The following is a 23,812-nucleotide window of genomic DNA, read 5'->3' as shown; positions in this document are numbered from 1 at the left end:
CTGTCTCCCTCTGTGTGGTTGGTAGGGGTGCTGTCTCCCTCTGTGTGGTGTAGGGGCACTGTCCTCTGTGTGGTGTAGGGGCACTGTCCTCTGTGTGGTAGGGGCGCTGTCTCCCTCTGTGTGTAGGGGCGCTGTCTCCCTCTGTGTGGTGTAGGGGCGCTGTCCTCTGGGTGGTGGCAGGGGGCGCTGTCCTCTGTGTGGTAGGGGTGCTGTCCTCTGTGTGTTGCAGGGGCGCTGTCTCCCTCTGTGTGGTAGGGGCACTGTCCTCTGTGTGGTGGCAGGGGGTGCTGTCTCCCTCTGTGTGGTAGGGGCGCTGTCCTCTGTGGTGTAGGGGTGCTGTCTCCCTCTGTGTGGTGTAGGGGCGCTGTCCTCTGTTTGGTGTAGGGGCACTGTCCTCTGTGTGGTAGGGGCGCTGTCTCCCTCTGGGTGGTGGCAGGGGGCGCTGTCCTCTGTGTGGTAGGGGTGCTGTCCTCTGTGTGTTGCAGGGGCGCTGTCTCCCTCTGTGTGGTAGGGGCGCTGTCCTCTGTGTGGTGGCAGGGGGCGCTGTCTCCCTCTGTGTGGTAGGGGTGCTGTCCTCTGTGGTGTAGGGGTGCCGTCCTCTGTGTGTTGTAGGGGCGCTGTCTCCCTCTGTGTGTTGCAGGGGTGCTGTCTCCCTCTGGGTGGTGTAGGGGTGCCGTCCTCTGTGTGGTAGGGGCGCTGTCTCCCTCTGGGTGGTAGGGGCGCTGTCCTCTGGGTGGTGGCAGGGGGCGCTGTCTCCCTCTGTGCTCCTCTCTGTTCCGTTGAGCATCTCACTTCCTCTTCCCATCATGCACCAGGCTCCGCACCATGAGAAGTGACGTCCCTGGTCCCATGCACGGCCGGGGCCGCTGCGGGTGAGACCCCGTGAGCTGGGCTTCCCTGGGGTCCCAAGTCCCGCGAGGGCCATGGCAGAAGACCCACGTGGACGTCCGGCGGGAGTCAGATCACAGAGCGGTGTGAAGTGACACGGGGCGGGGGCGGGGCGGGGACTCAGCATCCCTACGGACGCAGGAAGAAGGTTTCTCAGCGGGGTACAGACGCCCAGGCCAAGCAAGAACTGCCGCACTGGGGCCATGCTCCCGAGAAAGGGCACGAGGGACGGGAAGGAGCGGCCCCAGGTGGTCCCGGGAACACACTGTCAGGCGGCCTGGGGCGGAGCACGTGTCACACAGGTGGGTGTGGGGACAAGGTGAGGGCCAGAGAAGGGGTCAGGTGAGGTCAGCAGGGGAGTAGGGATCGGGGCTCCTCCCTCAGCTCTAACTCCGCCTCTGGAGGCACCAAAGTCAGAGGCCCACCCCAGACTCTGTTCTTCTCCCTGGGACAAGAGAGGGAAGAGGGGCGCTCTCCTGGCTCGGGCACAGGCAGCTGCCCATCTCCAGGACCACACGCCGAGGCCAGCTCCGGGTGGCCCTGGACAGGGCTGCGGCAGGCCCAGGAACCCGCAGGGGCAAGCGGAGCCACGCAGCACGGGGACGAGGGGCCCTGCCACCGGAGCCACACCTCCAAGTGGGATCCTGGGTCCAAGCAGACGGGGCCGGGGTGCCTGGGCCCGGGGAGCTCACTCTGCAGACCGTGCCTGGGACAAGATCCTTTGCTCCAGGCTGGCGTACCGGGGCAAGAGAGCCTCGTAGACCTGGAGGGGCAGAAAGAGTCACTTAGACCGCAGGGCTGAGCTGGTCCATCGCCTGCGACTTGCCATTTAAAGCCAGATGTCCCGTGCACCTGCCTTCCGACTTTAAAGGAGGTGGTGGCTGTCCAACCTGCAGCGTAAGATTTTGTGGGCCTGGACAGCGGAGCAGACACTGAGTTTTGCTGTCAAACCCACACCCGTGTAAAACGCCCTGGTGAGCGTACGCAGAAGTGGCCGCGTCACGGCACACACGGCTAAGGCTCACTTACAACTGGAAATGGGCTTCCTCCTGCGGCTCCGGGGGCCGAGCTGGGGACCCGTGGTTCTGCTTCCGAGGTGCTCTGCCGAGGACGCAGACCTCGGTGCCAGCCCTGGAGGGCACGCCGACCCGCAGACTAGCTGCCGCCCCTCTTCACTGGGGACTGCAGTCTGTCCGGCAGTCACGCAGCTCCCCAGGGAGGGTCTACCTCCCCCTCGGGCCCCGCCAGGTTGCAGCGCAGGTACCAGGGGCTGGGAGCCAGCGGCACAGGCGCGAGAGCCAGCTCGGCTTCCACACCTGGGCCACGGGAGCGCGTGGTGAAGAGCCGGGCCGCCCACCGGGTCCTCACGGCTTTCCCGGGCCAGAGGCAGCGTCCCAGGCAGAGGCCACTCTCACCTGAGCCATGTGCCCCTAGCACTGCTGACAGGACATGCGCACTAGATCTGCGGCAAAACCCCGCTGGGAAGCTAACCACAGGTCAAACTCCGGGAACAGGAAAGGGGCGCTTTATGGCCGAAAGACTAGAACCACCACTTTGGGAAACCACGGCTCATCAGCCAGACAATCTTACAGTCATTAAGAGTAATAGGCACAGCTGGCACTGTGGCATAGCGGGTAAAGCCACTGCCTGCAGTGCCGCCATCCCATATGGGCGCTGGTTCAAATCCCGGCTGCTCCACTTCTGATGCAACTCCCCGCTATGGCTGGGAAAGCAGCAGAAGATGACCCAAGTGCTTGGGCCCTGCACCCACGTGGGAGACCAGGAAGAAGCTCCTGGCTCCTGGCTTCAGATCAACCCAGCTCCAGCCATTGAGGCCATTTGGGGAGTGAACCAGAGGATGGAAAACTCTCTGCCTCTCTGTAACTCTGCCTTTCAAATAAATAAATAAATAAATAAATAAATCGAAAGAAAGGAAGGAAGGAAGGAAGGAAGGAAGGAAGGAAGGAAGGAAGGAAGGAGAAAGGAAGGAAGGAGAAAGGAAGGAAGGAAGGAAGGGAAGGAAGGGAAGGAGGGAAGGAAAGAAAGGAAAGAAAGACCAGGAAAGAGGAGACCCTCGCAGTGCCCGCCACTTGTCTCCGGTGTTGGCCTGCGGCTGCAAGTGCTCCTGAGACCCACGGCGCCCCTGGAGGATGGGAGAGCCCCGACTGACAGGCAGACGCCGCCGCACACCGGGGGCCCGCAAGAAGGCCCTCTAGGGACTGCGTGCACCCCGCGCCTTCCCCACTGGCCCACTCAGCCAGCGCTTTCCTGCCGGATTCTGCAACAAGCGCCCACTCCTGGGGGCAGTCCTGCTGTCCAGGATGGCCCCACAGGCCGCCCGGGCCAGAGGGAAGGGGCCTGCCTGTGAGGGCTGAGGGGACGACACAGCCCTGACAGAGCCCCACAGGGAAGGCCTCTGGCTGCCCGAGCCTGGACTGAACACTAGGGAATCCAGACACGGGCCCGGGGGTCTGGTCTGTGTCCACCTGAGCGGGAGAGGACACACCACCACCGCCCGAGTTCTCCGGGGCCCTTCTGCTGGGGCTGCAGCAGGAAGGCAGGAGGCGGGGCCCGGCCTGCAGGTGGGTCACGGACGGCCACAGCCGGAAACCCTGCAGCCGACCCGTGGGGCCCTGCGCTGGCCGTGTCCTCAGCCACGGGGGAGGCAGGAAGACGGTGGGACACACTCTGCACAGAGCACCCGCCACGGGGGAGGCAGGAAGACGGAAGACGGTGGGACACACTCTGCGCAGAGCACCCGCCACGGGGGAGGCAGGAAGACGGTGGGACACACTCTGCGCAGAGCACCCGCCACGGGGGAGGCAGGAAGACGGAAGACGGTGGGACACACTCTGCACAGAGCACCTGCCACGGGGGAGGCAGGAAGACGTGGGACACACTCTGCGCAGAGCACCCGCCACGGGAGGGGCAGGAAGACGGAAGACGGTGGGACACACTCTGCGCAGAGCACCCCCCACGGGGGAGGCAGGCAGACGGTGGGACACACTCTGTGCAGAGCACCTGCCACAGGAGGGGCAGGAAGATGGTGGGACACACTCTGCGCAGAGCACCTGCCACAGGGGAGGCAGGAAGACGTGGGACACACTCTGCGCAGAGCACCCGCCACGGGGGGGGGGGGCAGGAAGACGGTAGGACACACTCTGCGCAGAGCACCCACCACAGGAGGGGCAGGAAGATGGTGGGACACACTCTGCGCAGAGCACCTGCCACAGGGGAGGCAGGAGCCACCGTTCACTGCCCGAGGCTTCCCCCACAACCTCCAGCTAGGCTGCCTCCTCCTGGAGAGGGAGAAGGAGCCAGAGCCCACCCCGGCCTTTTGGACAACCAGTCTGCCCGGCTGGGGTTTGAGGGCGGCTCGGGGAACCAGACCTGTTGCTTCTCTCCCTAGCGAGGAAGCAGTGTGAGAGCAGGACCCCCACACACCCCACGCCTCCCCCTGGCCCTGCTTTTGAACCAGCGGCGTGAGGACGTGATTCCCAGAGGGCCCGGCTCTCCCGTACCCCAGAGCACAGCCGGAGCGGCACTATCTGACCAGAGCCATAGCCACGCGCGCCTCTGCGTACAGAGCGCACGCCGAGGGGCTGGCGCCTCTGCCAATGCCGGCACCCCCTCCGAGTGCCGCCTGAGTCCCGGCTGCTGCACCTCCAACCAGCTCCCTGGGCCATCAAACAAGTGAGCCTCAAAGAAAGAGAGAACACCAAGAACTCTAAGCAGAACGTGCACATCACATTTCAGAGCTTCACACAGGAAAGAGGAGAAATATCGCATTAGTAGCTTTTCTAACTAGTTACATTTCGAAATGACAATATTTTGGATAGAATGGAATGAATGAAACAGAAATGTTATCTTTTTTTTTTTTTTTTTTTGACAGGCAGAGTGGACAGTGAGAGAGAGATACAGAAAGGTCTTCCTTTGCCGTTGGTTCACCCCTCAATGGCCGCCGTGGCCGGTGCGCTGCGGCCAGCGCACTGCGCTGATCCAATGGCAGGAGCCAGGTACTTCTCCTGGTTTCCCATGGGGTGCAGGGCCCAAGGACTTGGGCCATCCTCCACTGCACTCCCTGGCCACAGCAGAGAGCTGGCCTGAAGAGGGGCAACCGGGACAGAATCCGGCGCCCCGACCGGGTCTAGAACCCGCTGTGCTGGCACTGCAAGGCGAAGGATCAGCCCAGTGAGCCGTGGCGCCGGCCTGTTTATTTTAATTTACTCTTTTTCTGTTTAGAAATGAGACCACCAGGGCCAGCGTCATGCCGCAGTGGGCTCAGCCGTTGCCTGCAGCGCTGGCATCCCAGAGGGCGCCGGTTTACTCCCGGCTGCTCCACTTCCAGTCCAGCTCCCAGCTGATGAGCCTGGGAAAGCAGCGAGAGACGGCCCGAGGCCTCTGTCCTGGCCCAGGGCAGCTGCTGCAGCCATTTGAGCAGTAAAGCAGAGATTGGAAGACCTCTCTCTTCCTTTTACTCTGCCATTCAAATAAACAAGCAAATACATAAATATTAATTATATATATTAAAGTAGCCAGGACAGGAGTTGTTCCCTCTACACAAAGAAAGAGAGGCTTTGGTGTGCTGCTCAGGTCACAGGGTGAGGGAGGGCAGGGGTCAGATGCAGACGCCAAGCACCCTTTACCTCAATGCAGTCCTTGCGCTGCACCGAGAGGCCCCTCAAACACAGGGACGCACACAGAACGACGGAAGCTCCGTCACATCGCGGGGCTGGCTTGCCGTCGCTGGGCAAGCATGAGCGCGCCTGAGAGCGGCTGGGAGCCCCTTCTCCTCCCGGCACCCCGCCGCGTGACGGCCGCTGTGCCAGGGCATCTGTAACGCCGAAGCACAGGGCTGCTTCCCAGGCGGCGAGAACTGTGCTAGGGACACACGGGAGCGCGCAGAGTGCGCTCAGCGCTGAGGACACACGGGAGCGCGCAGGGAGCGCGCAGAGTGCGCGCATCGCTGAGGACACACGGGAGCGCGCAGAGTGCGCGCAGCGCTAAGGGCAGACAGGAGCCGGCAGAGTGCGCGCAGCGCTGAGGGCGGACGGGAGCGGGCAGAGTGCGCGCAGCGCTGAGGGCGGACAGGAGCGGGCAGAGTGCGCGCAGCGCTGAGGACACACGGGAGCGCGCAGAGTGCACGCAGCGCTGAGGACGGACGGGAGCGCGCAGAGTGCACGCAGCGCTGAGGACGGACGGGAGCGGGCAGAGTGCGCGCAGCGCTGAGGGCGGACGGGAGTGGGCAGAGTGCGCGCAGCGCTGAGGGCGGACGGGAGCGCGCAGAGTGCGCACAGCGCTGAGGACACACGGGAGCGCGCAGAGTGTGCGCAGCGCTGCTGCGGGTCCTTATAAGGCTGGGAGTTCCTGGAGCTCGGGCCCCCGCGGCTGTCACACAGAGAGGGATGGCCTGGCACCACCGTGCGTCGCTCTGGGGGAAGCCGAGGCTGTCTGACACTTCTGTCTGACCCGCGAGTCTCGTGTCTTCTGCCTACATCCCCGAAGCCACGCAGGCTCACTGGTTAGCCCGTGACTTGGGGAAATCTCCAGCCCTTCGTGGTCGGTTCCGGCAAGGCACAGCCGCTGCCCCGCGCCGGGACTGCGAGAACCTTCTGCAGGCAGGCATGACGGGTGCGCCTCCCGGACTCTGCATCAGGACTAAGGTGGGAGTGCTGCGGCACACGGGCTCAGCCCACGGCCCGGGGGGGGGGGGGGGGAGGCGGCTCCTGTTGCAGAGGCTGCCTCGCCCCACCCACGGCGGCTGGCGAGCTCCCCCCCTCCCCCCCTCACTGGCCGAGGTCACGCTGGAGCTCGCCGTCTGCTCCCCTCTGCCCAGTCCTGCACGCAGCACCCCACGTCCTCACCAACCCCCCGGACCCTGGAGAACCCCCTACGACACGTGGGGTCTGCCTCCCCAGCGGTTTCCTGGGAGGGAGGCTGCACAGCTCCCGTGGGTCCAGCCCCGGGAGGTGAGCGCTAGAAACGCAGCGCCTCAGGCTTCAGTGCCCGAGTCTCGGGCCGTGAGGCCGCACCTGCTGCCCACAGCTCCAGGCTGCCACGTCAGCAGCGTCGGAGAGCGACAGCCCGCCGGCCGCTCTGCCTGGATCTTCTAAAAAGCAGGAGGTCCCCTTTAGTTGCGCACATGGAGTTCAATGTGGATAACAAAGAAAAACTGCACTTCCTGGGGAAAAAGATACCTGGATTGGCTTCCCACAACGCAACGGCTGTGACGTGGGCCGGTGTCTCACCTGAGAGGCCCCGGGGTGCGGGGAGGCAGCCAGTCTGGGACTCGGGGCCAGCTTCACAACGTCTGCAAAGGCCACGTCTGTGCCGCCTGCAAGGCCTAGGGGGCAAAGGTCACTTCGTATCAGCACACACAACCCTAAATGGCACCGATGGCCCCGCTGGGGCAGAGAAATGGTCTTTCCTATTTAAAGGCCATTGTCTGCTGCTTTCCCAGAAGCCGAGCAGCCAGCCGGAGCCAGCGCTCTGCTACGGGATGCCGGCACTGCAGGCCGCGACTTAATCCCTTGTACCTCAACGCTGGCCCGGATAAAATGTTCTTAAACCGAATTCTCTCCAGTACTCACCTGGGTTGTGTATTCCAACAAAACCAGCTACAGAGACAGTGAGGGACAGACAGAGAGAGAGAGAGAGAGAGAGAGAGATCTTCTATCCACTGGTTCACTCCCCAGATGGCCACAACGGCCCAGCCTGAGTCAGGTCAAAGCCAGGGGCCAGGAGCTTGGTCCAGGTCTCCCATGTGGGTGTCAGAGGTCCAGACACTTGGGCCATCCTTCACTGCTTTTTCGAGGCCACTGGCAGGGAGCTCCATCAGAAGTGGAGCAGCCAGGACACAAACTGGTACCCATACGGGATGCCAGTATTGCAGGTGGTGGCTGAACTCGCTACACCATAGCACCAGCCCCTTCTCTTCCAATCCAGCTAATGTGCCTGGGAAGGGAACAGAAGACAGAGTGTGTGGGCCCCGAACCCAAGTGGAGGTCCAGACAGAGTTCTGGGCGCCTGGCTTCAGCCTGGCTCCGTCTGTGCCGCTGCAGCTGTTTGGGGAATGAGCCACTGGATGGAAGATTTCTATCTCAGTGTCTCTCTCTCTCTCTCTCTATCACTCTGCCTTTCAAATAAATAAATCTAAACAAGAAAGAAAAGAAAACCTCAGAGGTTAGCACCAATAAGAGCCGATATGTTACAAAATGTAATTTAATGTGGAAATGAATCCCCAAGCGATCTTGATACGGGAGGTGGTGTGAGGTAGGGAGAGGTGGGTGGGTGGGGGTGGGGGAGTAAGAGGTTAATTGTTAAGAGAAAGGTTTGTTCCCTGATTAATTCTCAATATTAACAGAAACACGGTTCAATAGCTAAGCTGAAGGGTTAAGGGCGAGCCGGTAAAGGACAGAACTACGAGAGACAAAGCACACGCCCTGGAGGCACACGTGTGCCCCAGGCACAGCTGAAGGGGTCCTGGGCGGGCAGAGGCCAGGGTAGGCTGACCACCGCAGCAGGACACCCCGAGGCCTGCACTCCCTCCACAACTCGCCCAGGCCGGGCAGTGTCGATTCTGCATCTCAGGGTGCGCCGGCGCAGGGGGCCTCCACGGAGCTGTCCAGGGTCCTGGCCTGCGCGGGTGGGAAGCCGTGAGCTTGGTCCCAGCCTCCTGCTCTTGCTGGGAGGACAGCGCTGGGCTTGCTGCAGCTCTCCTGCCCGGCCGGCCAGAACCAGCCCCCGTGGACCACGCAGCCACGCCTGCCACCTGCCACATGTGGCCTTCCTGCCGGCAGCATGCCCCAGTGCTGACTCTGAGTTAGCCCTAATCAGACCTCGCTCAGCTATGGCCCAGGTTCCCTCTCCCCACTTCAAGCAGAGAACAGAGGAACAGAGGCCGTGTGTCGGTTCTGGCTCGGTGGGAGGGAGCCCAATGAAGCTACAGCCCCCAGGACTCCCACCCCGAGCCCAGCCACCCCCAGACCCAGGTGCCCCTCACCCGTCGACCTACCATGAAAAGCTCGGTACGCAGAGCCCACACAGGCCGAGTTGGCAGTGTCCGCGACGTAGACGGGGGCACCGAACACGTCCGCGAGCACCTGGGAAGCACAGGGAGGCTCTCAAGCGCCGGGCGGTTCTTAGAGGGCAGGTGGGCGGGCGGGCACGCGGGCAGGCGGGCAGGCGGGCGTGCGTGTGCCAGGCTCTCCGCATCCCCGGCGTCCCTGCACCGCGGCCTCCGCAGAAGCAGACCTGCTCATGCAGCCCGGCGACCCAGGGATGATGGTGCGCTCTTGCAGGCTGACGCGGAAACTAAACTGCATGGATTTAGACCGGAGGACCTCACTTGGAAAAGACCCCGGGCGTCCTGGCTGACCGCTGGTGTCACTGCAGGTCCTACTGATTGCCCGCCCGGGTCGTTGGCACCAGCCCACTATGCACCCCACAGTGGCACTGTGGAGTCGTGGCTGCCGCTGGCTCCCAGCACTCCCTCCGCGAGAAGACCAAGCCTGGCCAAGGGGGCCACCTTTCCCCCTCCCCGGGCTCACTGGCCCCCCGACTCAAGGCAGAAGCTCTTCGTGGTGCAGTCCCTCCAACAGAGCACGGAACGGAGCTGACCAGACTCCAGGCAGGACCCGGCCCTTATGCACCCTTCTCCCCTGCCCACCCCGTCCTCCCTGCCCTCCTCCGAGAGCACGCTCTCAACAAAGCACTTCCAGAAGAGCCCCCTGCATGCTTCTGCCTGAGACTCTTAGCTGAGACGGGACCACCACAAGCCAGCAGCCGACCCGTGACTCGCCAAGCCAAGGCAGCCTCCGGCCACGGCCACACATGCACAGCGCTCCCCTCCCACGAGAGGAGCCGATGCCCTGGGAAGTGACAGCCCGAGTGGCCGACGTCTGCAGGTGGCTCCCACCTCCACGAGGGCACTTCGAAAGTTTAGAAAACGGGATTAGTACAGTTACTTTGCTGCAAACAATTTTTAAATCCACGCATGTGGATGTTCAGATAGTGCATGAGGGGGCCGGTGCTGTGGTGCTGCAGGCTAAGCCGCGGCCTGGCACACAGCAGCCCACGCTAGAGTGCTGGATCCGGCACCAGCTGCTCCACTTCCATCCAGCTCCCTGCTAATGCTCCTGCGAAAGCAGCACAAGATGGCCCAAGTGCTTGGGAGACCCAGGTAGCGTTCCTGGCTCCTGGCTTCAGCCTGGCCCAGCCCTGGCCACTATGGCCATTTGGGAGAGTGAACCAACAGACAGAAAATCCTTATCTCTGTCTCTCCCTTTTTCTGTCATTCTGCCCTCCAGATAAAAAAGCAGTTCATGAGAAATGTGTGTTACAAAAAACGCTATGCACTGGGGCTGGCGCTGTGGCACAGTGGGTTAAGCCGCCATCTGCAGCGCCGGCATCCCGCACGGGCACTGGTTCCAGCCCTGGCTGCTCCACTTCCAATGCAGCTCCCTGCTAACGCGCCTTGGGAAACAGCGGAGGTCGGCCCAAGTGGTTGGGCCCCTGCACCCTGTGGGAGACCCGGAAGCTCCTGGCTCCTGGCTCCAGCCTGGCCCAGCCCTGGACATTGCAGCCACTTGGGGAGTGACCAGCAGAGGGAAGACCTCTCTCTCTCTCTGTCTCTCCTTCTCTCTCTTTCTCTGTAATTCTGCCTTTCAAATCAATAAATAAATCTGAAAAAATTATGCATGGATTCCAAAAGTTTGGACGAAACCAAACATCCGTTAATTCTTGTTCCATAGACTTTGGAAGTGCCCTTCTGTTTCTGGCATTATTGAAGGAACAAAAATCCAGAGAAGTCCAGCACCTGTGTTTTAGGAACAACTGGAGGAGCAGAGATGGCTACCTGGGCAGAGCAGAGCCAGAGGAAGACCAGAGCTTGGGCCTCGGACGGCAGGTTTGCCGTGCAGCAGGCAGGCAGCCTCCACCCAACGCCAGAGGCCAGAGGGCTGTCCAAGGAGAACCCCGTGGACGTGGGGGAACAGAAGAACCCCGTGGACGTGGGGGGACAGCAGAACCCCGTGGACATGGTGGGAACAGCAGAACCCCGTGGACGTCGGGGAGACAGCAGAACCCCGTGGACATGGTGGGAACAGCAGAACCCCGTGGACGTGGAAGGAACAGCAGAACCCCGTGGACGTGGTGGGAACAGCAGAACCCCGTGGACGTCGGGGGGACAGCAGAACCCCGTGGACATGGTGGGAACAGCAGAACCCCGTGGACGTGGGGGGAACAGCAGAACCCCGTGGATGTGGGGGGAGAGCAGAACCCCGTGGATGTGGGGGGAACAGCAGAACCCCGTGGATGTGGGGGGAGAGCAGAACCCCATGGACGTGGGGGACAGCAGAACCCTGTGGACGTGGGGGGACAGCAGAACCCCGTGGACGTGGGGGGGACAGCAGAACCCCGTGGACGTGGGGGGACAGCAGAACCCCGTGGATGTGGGGGGAACAGCAGAACCCCGTGGACGTGGGGGGACAGCAGAACCCCGTGGACGTGGGGGGACAGCAGAACCCCGTGGACGTGGGGGGGACAGAACCCCATGGACGTGGGGGGACAGCAGAACCCCGTGGATGTGGGGGGAACAGCAGAACCCCATGGACGTGGGGGACAGCAGAACCCTGTGGACGTGGGGGGAGAGCAGAACCCCGTGGACGTGGGGGGGACAGAACCCCATGGACGTGGGGGGACAGCAGAACCCCGTGGACATGGTGGGAACAGCAGAACCCCGTGGACGTGGGGGGAACAGCAGAACCCCGTGGACGTCGGGGAGACAGCAGAACCCCGTGGACATGGTGGGAACAGCAGAACCCCGTGGACGTGGAAGGAACAGCAGAACCCCGTGGACGTGGTGGGAACAGCAGAACCCCGTGGACGTCGGGGGGACAGCAGAACCCCGTGGACATGGTGGGAACAGCAGAACCCCGTGGACGTGGGGGGAACAGCAGAACCCCGTGGATGTGGGGGGAGAGCAGAACCCCGTGGATGTGGGGGGAACAGCAGAACCCCGTGGATGTGGGGGGAGAGCAGAACCCCATGGACGTGGGGGACAGCAGAACCCTGTGGACGTGGGGGGACAGCAGAACCCCGTGGACGTGGGGGGGACAGAACCCCATGGACGTGGGGGGACAGCAGAACCCCGTGGATGTGGGGGGAACAGCAGAACCCCGTGGACGTGGGGGGACAGCAGAACCCCGTGGACGTGGGGGGACAGCAGAACCCCGTGGACGTGGGGGGGACAGAACCCCATGGACGTGGGGGGACAGCAGAACCCCGTGGATGTGGGGGGAACAGCAGAACCCCATGGACGTGGGGGACAGCAGAACCCTGTGGACGTGGGGGGACAGCAGAACCCCGTGGACGTGGGGGGGACAGAACCCCATGGACGTGGGGGACAGCAGAACCCTGTGGACGTGGGGGGACAGCAGAACCCCGTGGACGTGGGGGGGACAGAACCCCATGGACGTGGGGGGACAGCAGAACCCCGTGGACATGGTGGGAACAGCAGAACCCCGTGGACGTGGGGGGAACAGCAGAACCCCGTGGATGTGGGGGGAACAGCAGAACCCCGTGGATGTGGGGGGAGAGCAGAACCCCATGGACGTGGGGGACAGCAGAACCCTGTGGACGTGGGGGGACAGCAGAACCCCGTGGACGTGGGGGGGACAGAACCCCATGGACGTGGGGGGACAGCAGAACCCCGTGGATGTGGGGGGAACAGCAGAACCCCGTGGACGTGGGGGGACAGCAGAACCCCGTGGACGTGGGGGGACAGCAGAACCCCATGGACGTGGGGGGACAGCAGATCCCTGTGGACGTGGGGGACAGCAGAACCCCGTGGATGTGGGGGATAGCAGGACCCCGTGGACGTGGGGGGACAGCAGAACCCCGTGGACGTGGGGGGAACAGTAGAACCCCATGGATGTGGGGGGACAGCAGAACCCCGTGGACGTGGGGGGACAGCAGAACCCCGTGGACGTGGGGGGGAACAGCAGAACCCCATGGACGTGGGGGGAACAGCAGAACCCCGTGGACGTGGGGGGACAGCAGAACCCCGTGGACGTGGGGGGAACAGCAGAACCCCGTGGATGTGGGGGATAGCAGGACCCCGTGGACGTGGGGGGACAGCAGAACCCCGTGGACGTGGGGGGAACAGTAGAACCCCGTGGATGTGGGGGGACAGCAGAACCCCGTGGACGTGGGGGGACAGCAGAACCCCGTGGACGTGGGGGGGAACAGCAGAACCCCGTGGACGTGGGGGGACAGCAGAACCCCGTGGACGTGGGGGGAACAGCAGAACCCCGTGGATGTGGGTGGGGGGGACAGAACCCCGTGGATGTGGGGGGAACAGCAGAACCCCGTGGATGTGGGGGGGGGACAGCAGAACCCCATGGACGTGGGGGGAACAGCAGAACCCTGTGGATGTGGGTGGGGGGGACAGCAGAACCCCGTGGATGTGGGTGGGGGGGACAGCAGAACCCCATGGACGTGGGGGGAACAGAAGAACCCCGTGGACGTGGGGGAACAGCAGAACCCCGTGGATGTGGGGGGGGGGACAGCAGAACCCCATGGATGTGGGTGGGGGGAACAGCAGAACCCTGTGGACGTGGGGGGACAGCAGAACCCTGTGGATGTGGGGGGGAATAGTAGAACCCCATGGACGTGGGGGGGACAGCAGAACCCCGTGGACGTGGGGGGAACAGCAGAACCCCATGGACGTGGGGGGACAGCAGAACCCCGTGGATGTGGGGGGACAGCAGAACCCCGTGGACGTGGGGGGAACAGAAGAACCCGTGGATGTGGGTGGGGGGGACAGAACCCCATGGACGTGGGGGGAACAGCAGAACCCCGTGGACGTGGGGGGAACAGAAGAACCCCGTGGACGTGGGGGGACAGCAGAACCCCGTGGACGTGGCACAGAACCTGCTCACAGTGTGGGAAGCGTGGGACGGAGGCGACCCCTCCCGCTGAGCCTCTGCCTCTCAGACGGGGCTATCACACCTACCTGGAGCAGGTCTCTGTTGTGGGAGGCCCCGCCTGTGGCCAAAATCTTTGTCTTGGGCACTGCAAGGGAAGCGAGAAAGATGAGTGGATGTGGCCATTCCCCAAGGCAGACACAGGGCTATTTCCCAGCATTCCTCAGTCTCAGGGCCACCGCCCCCTTAGGCCACACAGCCACGCCTGTCACCTGTCATGTGTGGTCTACTTCTGGGCACTGCCCACCATCACCCCCTTAGACCACATAGCCACGCCTGTCACCTGTCACGTGTGGTTTGCTTCTGAGGCACTGGCCACCATCACCCCCTTAGACCACACAGCCACGCCTGTCACCTGTCACGTGTGGTCTACTTCTGGGCACTGCCCACCATCACCCCCTTAGACCACACAGCCACACCTGTCACCTGTCACGTGTGGTCTACTTCTGAGGCACTGGCCACCCACAGGGGCCATCGCCCCTTCAGACCACACAGCCACGCCTGTCACCTGTCACATGTGGTCTACTTCTGGGCACTGCCCACCATCGCCCCCTCAGACCACGCAGCCACGCCTGTCACCTGTCACGTGTGGTCTGCTTCTGGACATCGCCCACCCACCAGACTGCCTCACTGTTGTTATTCTTTTTATATATATATATATATATATATATATATATATATATATATATAAAATTTATTTTACAGACAGAATTAGACAGTGAGAGAGAGAGACAGAGAAAGATATATATATATATATATATATATATAAAATTTATTTTACAGACAGAGTTAGACAGTGAGAGAGAGAGACAGAGAAAGATCTTCCCTCCGTTGGCTCACTCCCCAAATGGCCACTACAGACGGTGCTGTGCCGATCCAAAGCCAGGAGCCAGGTGCTTCTTCCTGGTCTCCCATGGGGTGCAGGGCCCAAGCACTTGGGCTATCCTGCACTGCCCTCCTGGGCCACAGCAGAGAGCTGGCCTGGAAGAGGAGCAACCGGGACAGGATCCGGCGCCCCGACCGGGACTAGAACCCGGGATGCCGGCGCCATAGGCGGAGGATTAACCAAGTGAGCCACGGCGCTGGCCCCTGTTGTTATTCTTAAAAAAAAACCAACAACCCAGGAATAGAGGGGACTCCCTTAAATTATCAAGGCCATATGTTCAAAATGCACTGCAAATCTCATGTTTTGTCAAGTTAGAAACACAACTACTGGTTGCAGGTAACGTGGTAGGTTAAGGCGCCATGCCATATCAGCGCGCCGGCTCATGTCCTGGCTACTTCACTTCAATTCAGCTTCCTGCTCACGTGCACCCTGGGTGGCAGCCAATGACAGTTCAAATGCTTGGGCCCCTGTCCCCTGTGCGGGAGGCGGGGATGGAGTTCCTGGCCCCTGGCTTCAACCTGGCCCAGCCCTGGCTATTGTAGGCATTTAGAAAGTGAACACAGATGGGGGCCAGTGCTGTGGCGCAGCGGGTTAACACCCCGGCCTGCAGTGCTGGCATCCCATATTGGGCACCGGTTCTAGTTCTGGCTGCTCCTCTTCTGATCCAGCTCTCTGCTGTGGCCTGGGAAAGCAGTAGAAGATGGCCCAAGTCCTTGGGCCCCTGCACCCACGTGGGAGACCTGGAAGAAGCTCCTGGCTCCTGGCTCCTGGCTTCGGATCGGCCAATTGGGGAGTGAACCAACGGATAGAAGACCTCTCTCTTTCTGCCTCTACCTCTGCCTCTCTATAACTCTGCCTTTCAAATAAACAAATAAAACTTTTAAAAAAGAGAGAGAAGATAATAAAACCGTCCTTATTGGCAGACCAGGGCTATCAACTTAGAAGTCCTAAGCCCCGGTATGCCAGAGCGTGTGTGTATTAGAACACACAGTAAACCACGGTGGAGACCGACGGCCTCACAAGGAGAGAGGCCAGCACGGCGACACAGGCAGGACACAGGAGGGAGGCCAGCACGGCGACACAGGCAGGACACAGGAGGGCCCTGCGAGCCGCGGGGAGGCCAGCACGGCGACACAGGCAGGACACAGGAGGGGCCCGCGAGCCGCGGGGAGGCCAGCACGGCGACACAGGCAGGACACAGGAGGGGCCCGCGAGCCGCGGGGAGGCCAGCACGGCGACACAGGCAGGACACAGGAGGGGCCCGCGAGCCGCGGGGAGGCCAGCACGGCGACACAGGCAGGACACAGTGAGCCGCAGGGAGGCTCCTGAAGCCAGCCAGCCCCACACCGGGGCCTCAGACCTGCAGCCCACGGGACTGGGAGAGGACAAGTCACTGCTGCTAAAGCCACTCTGGCGGAGGCACTGTCACCACAGCCCTCGCCAACCGGCACAGCTACACAGCAGAGCCACCGTCCCCAGAACCGTCATCTGTCCCAAGGACAGACCAGCAGACAGGGCAGTGGACGAGGGGCCGGGGAGACGCCTGCAGGGACAGGAACTTGAGCAGTGCTGAAAAGGGGACCCGACACGGACGGGAGAAAGCAATGCCCAGGGGACAGCGCTGGGAAAACCAGATGGACGCAGGGGGAGAAACTGCAGAGACCCCCACCCACACCATTCACAGAGACTGCGCATCAAGGCAGCGAATGTAGAAGCAGCACAGAACAGAAGGAAACGCAAAACTGTGACACCAGAGCAAGGAAAAAACCTCTTTCCATCTCAAAAACGTGACGTGTAAGGCAAAAAATTAAGGGTTTTAATTTCATCAAAATTCTGTTCAATTGCTGACACCCTAGGAGATCGACAGACAAATGAGAGATGTCTGCAACACGGAAAACCGACAAGGACAAAATACTCTGAGTATGCAAGAAACTGCAGCAGCTCAGGAAGAAAAAAGAAACTCAACAGGGAAACAGGTAGCACAGAAATAGCCAAGAACAGAGGAAGAAGTCAAGGTCACAAAGAGCAGTCTGCACTCATTGTTTTTTTCATTTATTTATTTATTTATTTGAAAGGTAAGGTTACAAAGAGAGAAATAGGGAGAGAGAGAGATCTTCCATCTGCTGGTTCACTCCCCAAATGGCTAAAGCGGCTGGGGCTTGGCCAGGCTGAAGCCAGGAGCCAGGAGCTTCCTCTGGGTCTCCCAGGTGCGTATTGGGGCCCAAGCCCTTGGGCCGCCCTCCACTGCTTTCCCAGGTGCATCAGCAGGGAGCTGGATTGGAAGTAGAGCAGCCGGGACTTGAACCGGTGCCCATACGGGATGCCAGCATTGCAGGAGGCAGCTTAACTCTACACCACAATGCCAGCCCCAAGCTCATTATTAATGAAAGAAACATAACTAAACCAGCATTGAGATACCAGTCACTACCCATCAAATTGGCAACAGTTTTTTAAAATCAATGAGTTACTGAATTTGAAAGGCAGAGTTACAGTGAGAAGGAAAGAGAGGAAGAGACAGAAACAGAGTGCTTCCATCTGCTGGGTCACTCCCCAGATGGCTGCAAAGGCCGGGGCTGGGCCAGGCCATCTGGGTCTCCCACGTTGGTGTTGGGGCCCACGTTCTTGCGCCGTCCGCTGCGGCTTTCCTGGTGTTTTGGCTGGGAGCGGGACTGGAAGTGGGGCAGCCAGGACTCTGAGACGGGCTGTGGGTGTGGGTGTCACACTCGCAGACTACCTAGCTGTGCCACAAGGCCAGCCCCGGCGACAGAGTTACAGGCAGCAAGTCTAAGTATTGGCTGTGGCGTGGGAAACCACTGCCCCCGAGAAAGCGGGAGGCCCGAGTCCGGCTCCCAGCTCCTCACGCTGAGCAGCCGCGGCATCTGACCTCAGCGACACGGCTGTCCCCGCGGAGCCCGGCCGCTCCCTGGGGACGGAGCCCTGGGGGCCGAGGGCAGGCAGGGGCCGTGAAGTAGCGCTGAATGCAGACTCGGAGACAGACGCGGAAAGCAGCTGTCACCAGGGGAGGGAGCTGGACTCGGCTTCCACCGGAGTCACCCCGCTCCCCTGGCGCCTGCAGCCTTCGGGGGAAGACCTTGGGGAGCAGCACAGCCAGCGCTCAGAGCCCGCAGGCTGCCACCTCCTCACTGCCCGCACGGCCCCTCCAGCAGGGACGGGCGGTCTGCTGGGACAGGAGGCCTCGCCCAGAAGGGAAGCCTGCGCTTGCTTCTACAGCATTGGAGGCAGCAACGCCGGCAGCGCCAGGAACCCACGGCCGAACTCAGCACGACCGGGAAGGGTCGCGCTGGGAACCAAGAGGCAACGCAGGGAACAAAGGAGCAACCTGAAGCAAGCTCCAGTCCGCATCTCCAGGTAGGTGTGAAGAGATCTGAGACCTTCAGGGTTCTCGGCAGGGACAGGTGTCTGGCAGAAGTGCCTGCATCCCAGGTGGGCGTGCCTGTTTGAGTCCAGGCCGCTCCACCTCCGATCCAGCTCCCTACAGAGCACATCCCAGGAGGCAACAGGAGGCATGGCTCCAGTGCCTGGGCCCCTGCTGCCCATGTGGGAGACCACGTGGGAGTTCCCAGCTCCGCCCTGGTGTTGCAGGCAGGTGGGGATGAACCAGCAGATGGAAGCTATTTCTCTGTCTCTCTGCCTTTCAAATAAAATGAAAGTAAACTTTAATATAAAAAATTCATACAAAATGTATAATTATAAAAAAAGCATGGATTTAAAGAATTTTTTGCACCAAAATACATTTATTTTTAAATTCCATTTTCCATGAATTTTTGGAAATACTCTTGTAGTGTCCATAAAATAATAAGCCACTGTGAAAAAGAACCAGGAGACAACAAAGAGTTCTAGAAACCAAAAAAGCACAGATGGCCTCAACATAAAGAATGTTAAATGGAAGGGCTAACCTGAGCAAAATCTGATTTAATGATGACAGACAGAAGCCGAGGAATTCCCTGTGACTTAGAGCAATGAGCAAAGAGACGGAATAAAGTAGAAGGCATCGAATGATTTGTTCAGTTGGTGTTTCTTTTTTTTTTTTTTTTTTTTTTTTTTTTTTTTTTTTGACAGGCAGAGTGGACAGTGAGAGAGAGACAGAGAGAAAGGTCTTCCTTTGCCGTTGGTTCACCCTCCAATGGCCGCCGCGGCCAGCAAGCTGCAGCCGGCGCACCGCGCTGATCCGATGGCAGGAGCCAGGAGCCAGGAGCCAGGTGCTTCTCCTGGTCTCCCATGGGGTGCAGGGCCCAAGCACCTGGGCCATCCTCCACTGCACTCCCTGGCCACAGCAGAGGGCTGGCCTGGAAGAGGGGCAACCGGGACAGTATCCGGCGCCCCGACCGGGACTAGAACCCGGTGTGCCGGCGCCGCAAGGCGGAGGATTAGCCTAGTGAGCCGCGGCGCCGGCCCAGTTGGTGTTTCTTCATGCGACAAATATTCAGAGCGCGCAACTAAAACCCCGGGTGTAGTGGCGGTCCCGGGAACAGGTGGCTTAACAAGGGAGGTGAGAGCCCTGCTCACGTTGGAATTAAGGATGAAGGGTGATAAGAAACACGGACACTAACGACACGGACGTGACAGCGGCAAGCTGTGTAACAAAAAGAACAGGGGAACTGGGCCAGAAGCCCTTGTCTGGTGAATACCGGTTCTCTCGCCCTCGGCACTCCTGGCACCTTGGGCGGGACAGGCAAGCCTCGGGGCAGAGGCAGCACCCCGGCAGAGCCCCTAACCCTCCCCAACACGGCAGCCAAAAATCCCTGCATTTTCAGATGTTCCCTCGGGGAACAAGACTGCTCCCCTCGGAAAAGCTCCAGTCCCACGGTTTCCTGTTGATCCAATAGAGAAGCAGGAAGAAGCAATCGAAGCGACGGTGTGACAGGTTCCCAGCTCCAGAGAATCAGGTGCTTCAGAGGAAGGGACGAGAGCCCTCAGCCGCGGAAGGTCTACACCTGCGCCCACTGAGACACTTCAGAACCCCAGGAGAAAGAGCAGACCCTAACAGACGGCAGAGATGGGCTGGCGCTGTGACGCAGCAGGTTACCGCCCTGGCCTGAGGCGCGGCGTCCCTCGAGGGAGACCCGGAAGCCCCTGGCTCCTGACTTTGCATCAGCTCAGCTCCAGTCGTGGTGGCCAACTGGGAAGGGAACCAGCGGGTGGAAGACACCTACCTACCTATCTCTCTCTCTCTCTCTCTCTCTCTCTCTCTCTCTCTCTCTGCCTCTCCTCTCTCTGTGTAACTCTGACTTTCAAATAAATAAGTAAATCTTAAAAAAAAAAAAAAACACTGTAGAAAATCTCAGATGGGCAATGCTCAGAGTCAGAAAACAGAGCTCAGGGCCGGCGCCGCGGCTCACTAGGCTAATCCTCCGCCTGCGGCGCCGGCACACCTGGTTCTAGTCCCAGTTGGGGCGCCGGATTCTGTCCCAGTTGCTCCTCTTCCAGTCCAGCTCTCTGCTGTGGCCCGGGAGTGCAGTGGAGGATGGCCCAAGTGCTTGGGCCCTGCACCCGCATGGGAGACCAGGAGAAGCACCTGGCTCCTGGCTTCGGATCAGCTCAGCTCCAGCCGTTGCAGCCATCTGGGGAGTGAACCAGTGTATGGAAGATCTCTCTCTCTCTCTCTCTCTCTCTCTCTGTAACTCTGCCTCTCAAATAAATAAATCTTAAAAAAATAATAAAATAAAATGTTAAGGACAGCTAGGACAACAGACACGGGGATCAAGAGTGAACAATGGGAATGACTTCGGGAGCCGGGAGGGCCTTCCTGAGTGAACCAGGGTAGAGTGTGACCGCACAGGTGACGACGGCACCCGGGTGGGAAGCTCTGAGTAAAGTTACCTGACTTTTAGAAAGATAAGTACAGGGCCGGCGCTGTGAGCCGCCACATGCAGTGCCAGCATCCCATATGGGCACCGGTTCGAGTCCCAGCTGCTCCACTTCTCATCCCGCTCTCTGCTGTGGCCTGGGAGAGCAGCAGAAGACGGGCCAGGTCCTTGGGCCCCTGCACCCGTGTAGAATACCAGGAAGAAGTTCCCGGCTCCTGGCTTTGGATCGGCGCAGCTCTGGCTGTTGTGGCTGGCCAATTAAGGAGTGAACCAGTGGATGAAAGACCTCTCTCTCTCTGTGACTCTTTCAAATAAATAAATATAAAAAAAAAAAAAAAGATAAGCAGGACACTAGCCAAACTGACATATTCCAGCTACAGAATACTGTTGAGACTGTCCATTTACTACCAGTGCCTGCTTAAGAGGAAAAAAGATGGAATAAAGAAAAATCAGCCAAGGAGATTTGCAATGTTCCATCCCAGGAACTGGGCAGGAGGAAGGCACCCTCCAGGGCAGCGTGCGGGTCGTAACAGAAGGCACAGGCCAGGTGTTTCACAAAGCACAGAAACAGACCCGTCGGTTCTGGAGGTCAGGACCTGGTCTCCCGGCTCCCACGGCAGCACCTGCAGCACCGCGCACACCCACAGCCTAAGAGCAGAAGGCACAAACTACTCCTGAAAGCCCTCTGACCGCGGCAAGCACCCACGCGTGCGGGCCCTGTCCCACCTACCAGCACCACTGCACCGGGATTCGGCCCCCAGCACATCCACTTTTGGGGGGTCGCACACGGCCCGCACAGCAAATGGATACAGCAACTGTGACAGAATCACGCAATGGAAATGCTGGTGCAATGAACATTAACAACAGGCACACAGACTCCCGTGACACAGAGCGGAAGAGGCAGGTCACGACACACACGGTGCCACTTCCGGCACTGTGACGTCCAGAAGCTGGCCAAGCAAGACTCGGGCTGCGAGAGAGGACCGCTGCCCTCGGGGGCTGGGGGAGACTGGGGGTACTGCTCTCCGGGAGCTGGTGGAAATGGGGGGACTACTGCTCTTGGGGGCTGGAGACGGGGGGACTACTGCCCTCGGGGGCTGGGGGAGACAGGGGCGTGGGGCTGGGGGAGATGGGGTAGGGGGCTACTGTCCTTGGGGGCTGGGGGAGACAGAGTGGGAGGCTACTGCTCTTGGGGGCTGGGGGAGACGGGGTGGGGGGCTACTGTCCTTGGGGGCTGGGGGAGACGGGGTGGGGGGGCTACTGCTCTTGGGGGCTGGGGGAGACGGGGTGGGGGGCTACTGCTCTTGGGGGCTGGGGGAGACAGGGTGGGGGGCTACTGTCCTTGGGGGCTGGGGGAGACGGGGGGACTACTGCCCTCGGGGGCTGGGGGAGACGGGGGGGCTACTGTCCTTGGGGGCTGGGGGAGACGGGGGAATGGGGCTGGGGGAGACGGGGTGGGGGGCTACTGTCCTTGGGGGCTGGGGGAGACAGGGGCATGGGGCTGGGGGAGACGGGGGGGTTACTGTCCTTGGGTGCTGGGGGATACAGGGGCGTGGGGCTGGGGGAGATGGGGGGCTACTGCTCTTGGAGGCTGGGGGAGACGGGGGTGCTACTGTCCTTGGAGGCTGGGGGAGACAGGGGCGTGGGGCTGGGGGAGACGGGGGAATGGGGCTGGGGGACATGGGGTGGGGGCTATTGCCCTCAGGGGCTGGGGGAGACGGGGACAGCAAACGGGAGGGTTTCTCAACTGAGTGCTGATCGAGGGACGTCTCACAGTAAAAAGAGGGTAAGCCCGAGTCCAGGAGTAGACATCTGCTCCTGCCTCCGGTTAAGACACCGATGATCGAGAACAACACTGGTGCCGAAACCACCAAGAGAACGCAGAACACACAGCAACAAAGTCGCACAGAGTCACCACAGAGCGTCCAGAAGCCCAAATGAACCGCTCCAGAACGAGCTGCCTCCTCCAGTGCAGGTCCATCCCGCGAGCTCAGGGCAGACGGAGAAGGCAGCCGGAGCCACCAGGCAGGAAAACAAGGCCCCGTGCGCTGTCTGAGCTGGCGAGGTGGCCTGGAGGCCGGCGGAGGCTCACCTGCGGGGCGACCGGCTCCGCGGACGGGGGCAGAGCTGGACAGCAGAGGGCTCTGTGACCACACAGCGATCAGATCCCAGCAACTCGCTGGAGGGGCCCCCCCCAAAACCCTGATGAACTAAAAGTAACGCAGGTGGCAGGCAGCCCAGTTATGATCCAAGTCCTGATGAGATAAAAAGACAAGCCCCACACTCTAGCCTCCGGAGAGAAGGACAAGCCCTTCCTGCAGGGAACGGTAGCTGCCTGGGCTGGCGTGGCAGCACACGGGTTAGCCGCCGCCTGGGATGCCGGCGTCCTGCGTGAGATCCAGCCCCATCACCGCGGCCGTCTGGGGAGTGAACCGGCAGGTGGAAGATCAACCTCTCTCTCCCTCTCTCTCCCCCTCCCCCTCCCCCTCCCTCTCTCTCTCTCTCTCTGTAACTCTGCCTTTCAAGGAAATAAATAAAGTTTTAAAAGAATCAGCCACCTGCTGGACAGCTCCATGTGCAGCTCCAATCATCTCCCACGGAAGCTTTTTTAGAGCACAAAGACATCAGGGGCTTCAGTCAACACTGCACGGCACGCTGTGCTGCATTCAGAGTTGTTGTTGTTGTTGTTTAAGATACATTTATTTATTTGAGAGGCAGAGTTACAGAGAGAGGGAGAGACAGAGGTCTTCCATCTGCAGGTTCACTCTCCAAATGGCTGGAATGGTCAGAGCTGGGCCAATTTGAAGCCAGGAGCCAGGAGCTTCTTCTGCGCCTCCCATGCAGGTGCAGGGGCCCAGGCACTTGGGCCACCTTCTACTGCTTTCCCAGACCAACAGCAGGGAGCTGGAATGGAAGTGGAGCAGCCGGGATTCGAACCAGCGCCCATATGGAATGCCGGTGCCACAGGCGGATGCTTAACCTACTACACCATAGTGCCAACTGCTCAATCAAAATTTACTGGCATTTTAAGAACCATGAAGTAGGAGCTGGCTTTATTATTACAGCATCAGTCAGAGGTCCTGCAGCTAAACGCGGGCGGACGGCGGAGGAACCAGGACGGGCCTGCAGCGGCGCTCAAGTGCTGGCAGCCCCGGTCCTCTGTGACACGCCTCGTCACCCTCACGCGATTACAGCCGAGTGAGCCGAGGGCTGGTCCGGGACAA

General features: G+C 60.7%; 1 protein-coding gene across 8 annotated transcripts in view; it reads right to left on the bottom strand.

The window, feature by feature from the left end:
- Nucleotides 1-748: 748 nt before the first annotated feature.
- XYLB (xylulokinase) overlaps nt 749-23,812 on the bottom strand; it is a 47,733-nt gene continuing 24,669 nt past the window's right edge. For 4 of the 8 annotated variants that reach the window (XM_070073035.1, XM_070073037.1, XM_070073042.1 and 1 more), the window contains 5 exons: nt 13,904-13,962; nt 8,903-8,990; nt 7,137-7,231; nt 4,410-4,587; nt 749-1,651 (listed from right to left, as the gene is read on the bottom strand). In XM_070073035.1, coding sequence (XP_069929136.1) covers nt 1,302-1,651; nt 4,410-4,587; nt 7,137-7,231; nt 8,903-8,990; nt 13,904-13,962 — 770 coding nt within the window. In that variant the 3' untranslated portion in view covers nt 749-1,301. Of the gene's footprint in view, nt 1,652-4,409; nt 4,588-7,085; nt 7,232-8,902; nt 8,991-13,903; nt 13,963-23,812 lie in introns of all 8 variants that reach the window. The other 4 variants (XM_070073036.1, XR_011388291.1, XM_070073038.1 and 1 more) reach the window with 4 other exon arrangements.

Source organism: Oryctolagus cuniculus, chromosome 4 (genome assembly GCF_964237555.1).
Source record: "Oryctolagus cuniculus chromosome 4, mOryCun1.1, whole genome shotgun sequence".
Lineage (NCBI taxonomy): Eukaryota > Metazoa > Chordata > Mammalia > Lagomorpha > Leporidae > Oryctolagus > Oryctolagus cuniculus.
Note: the sequence above shows the minus strand (reverse complement) of the source record. Positions and strands in the feature narration are given on the sequence as shown.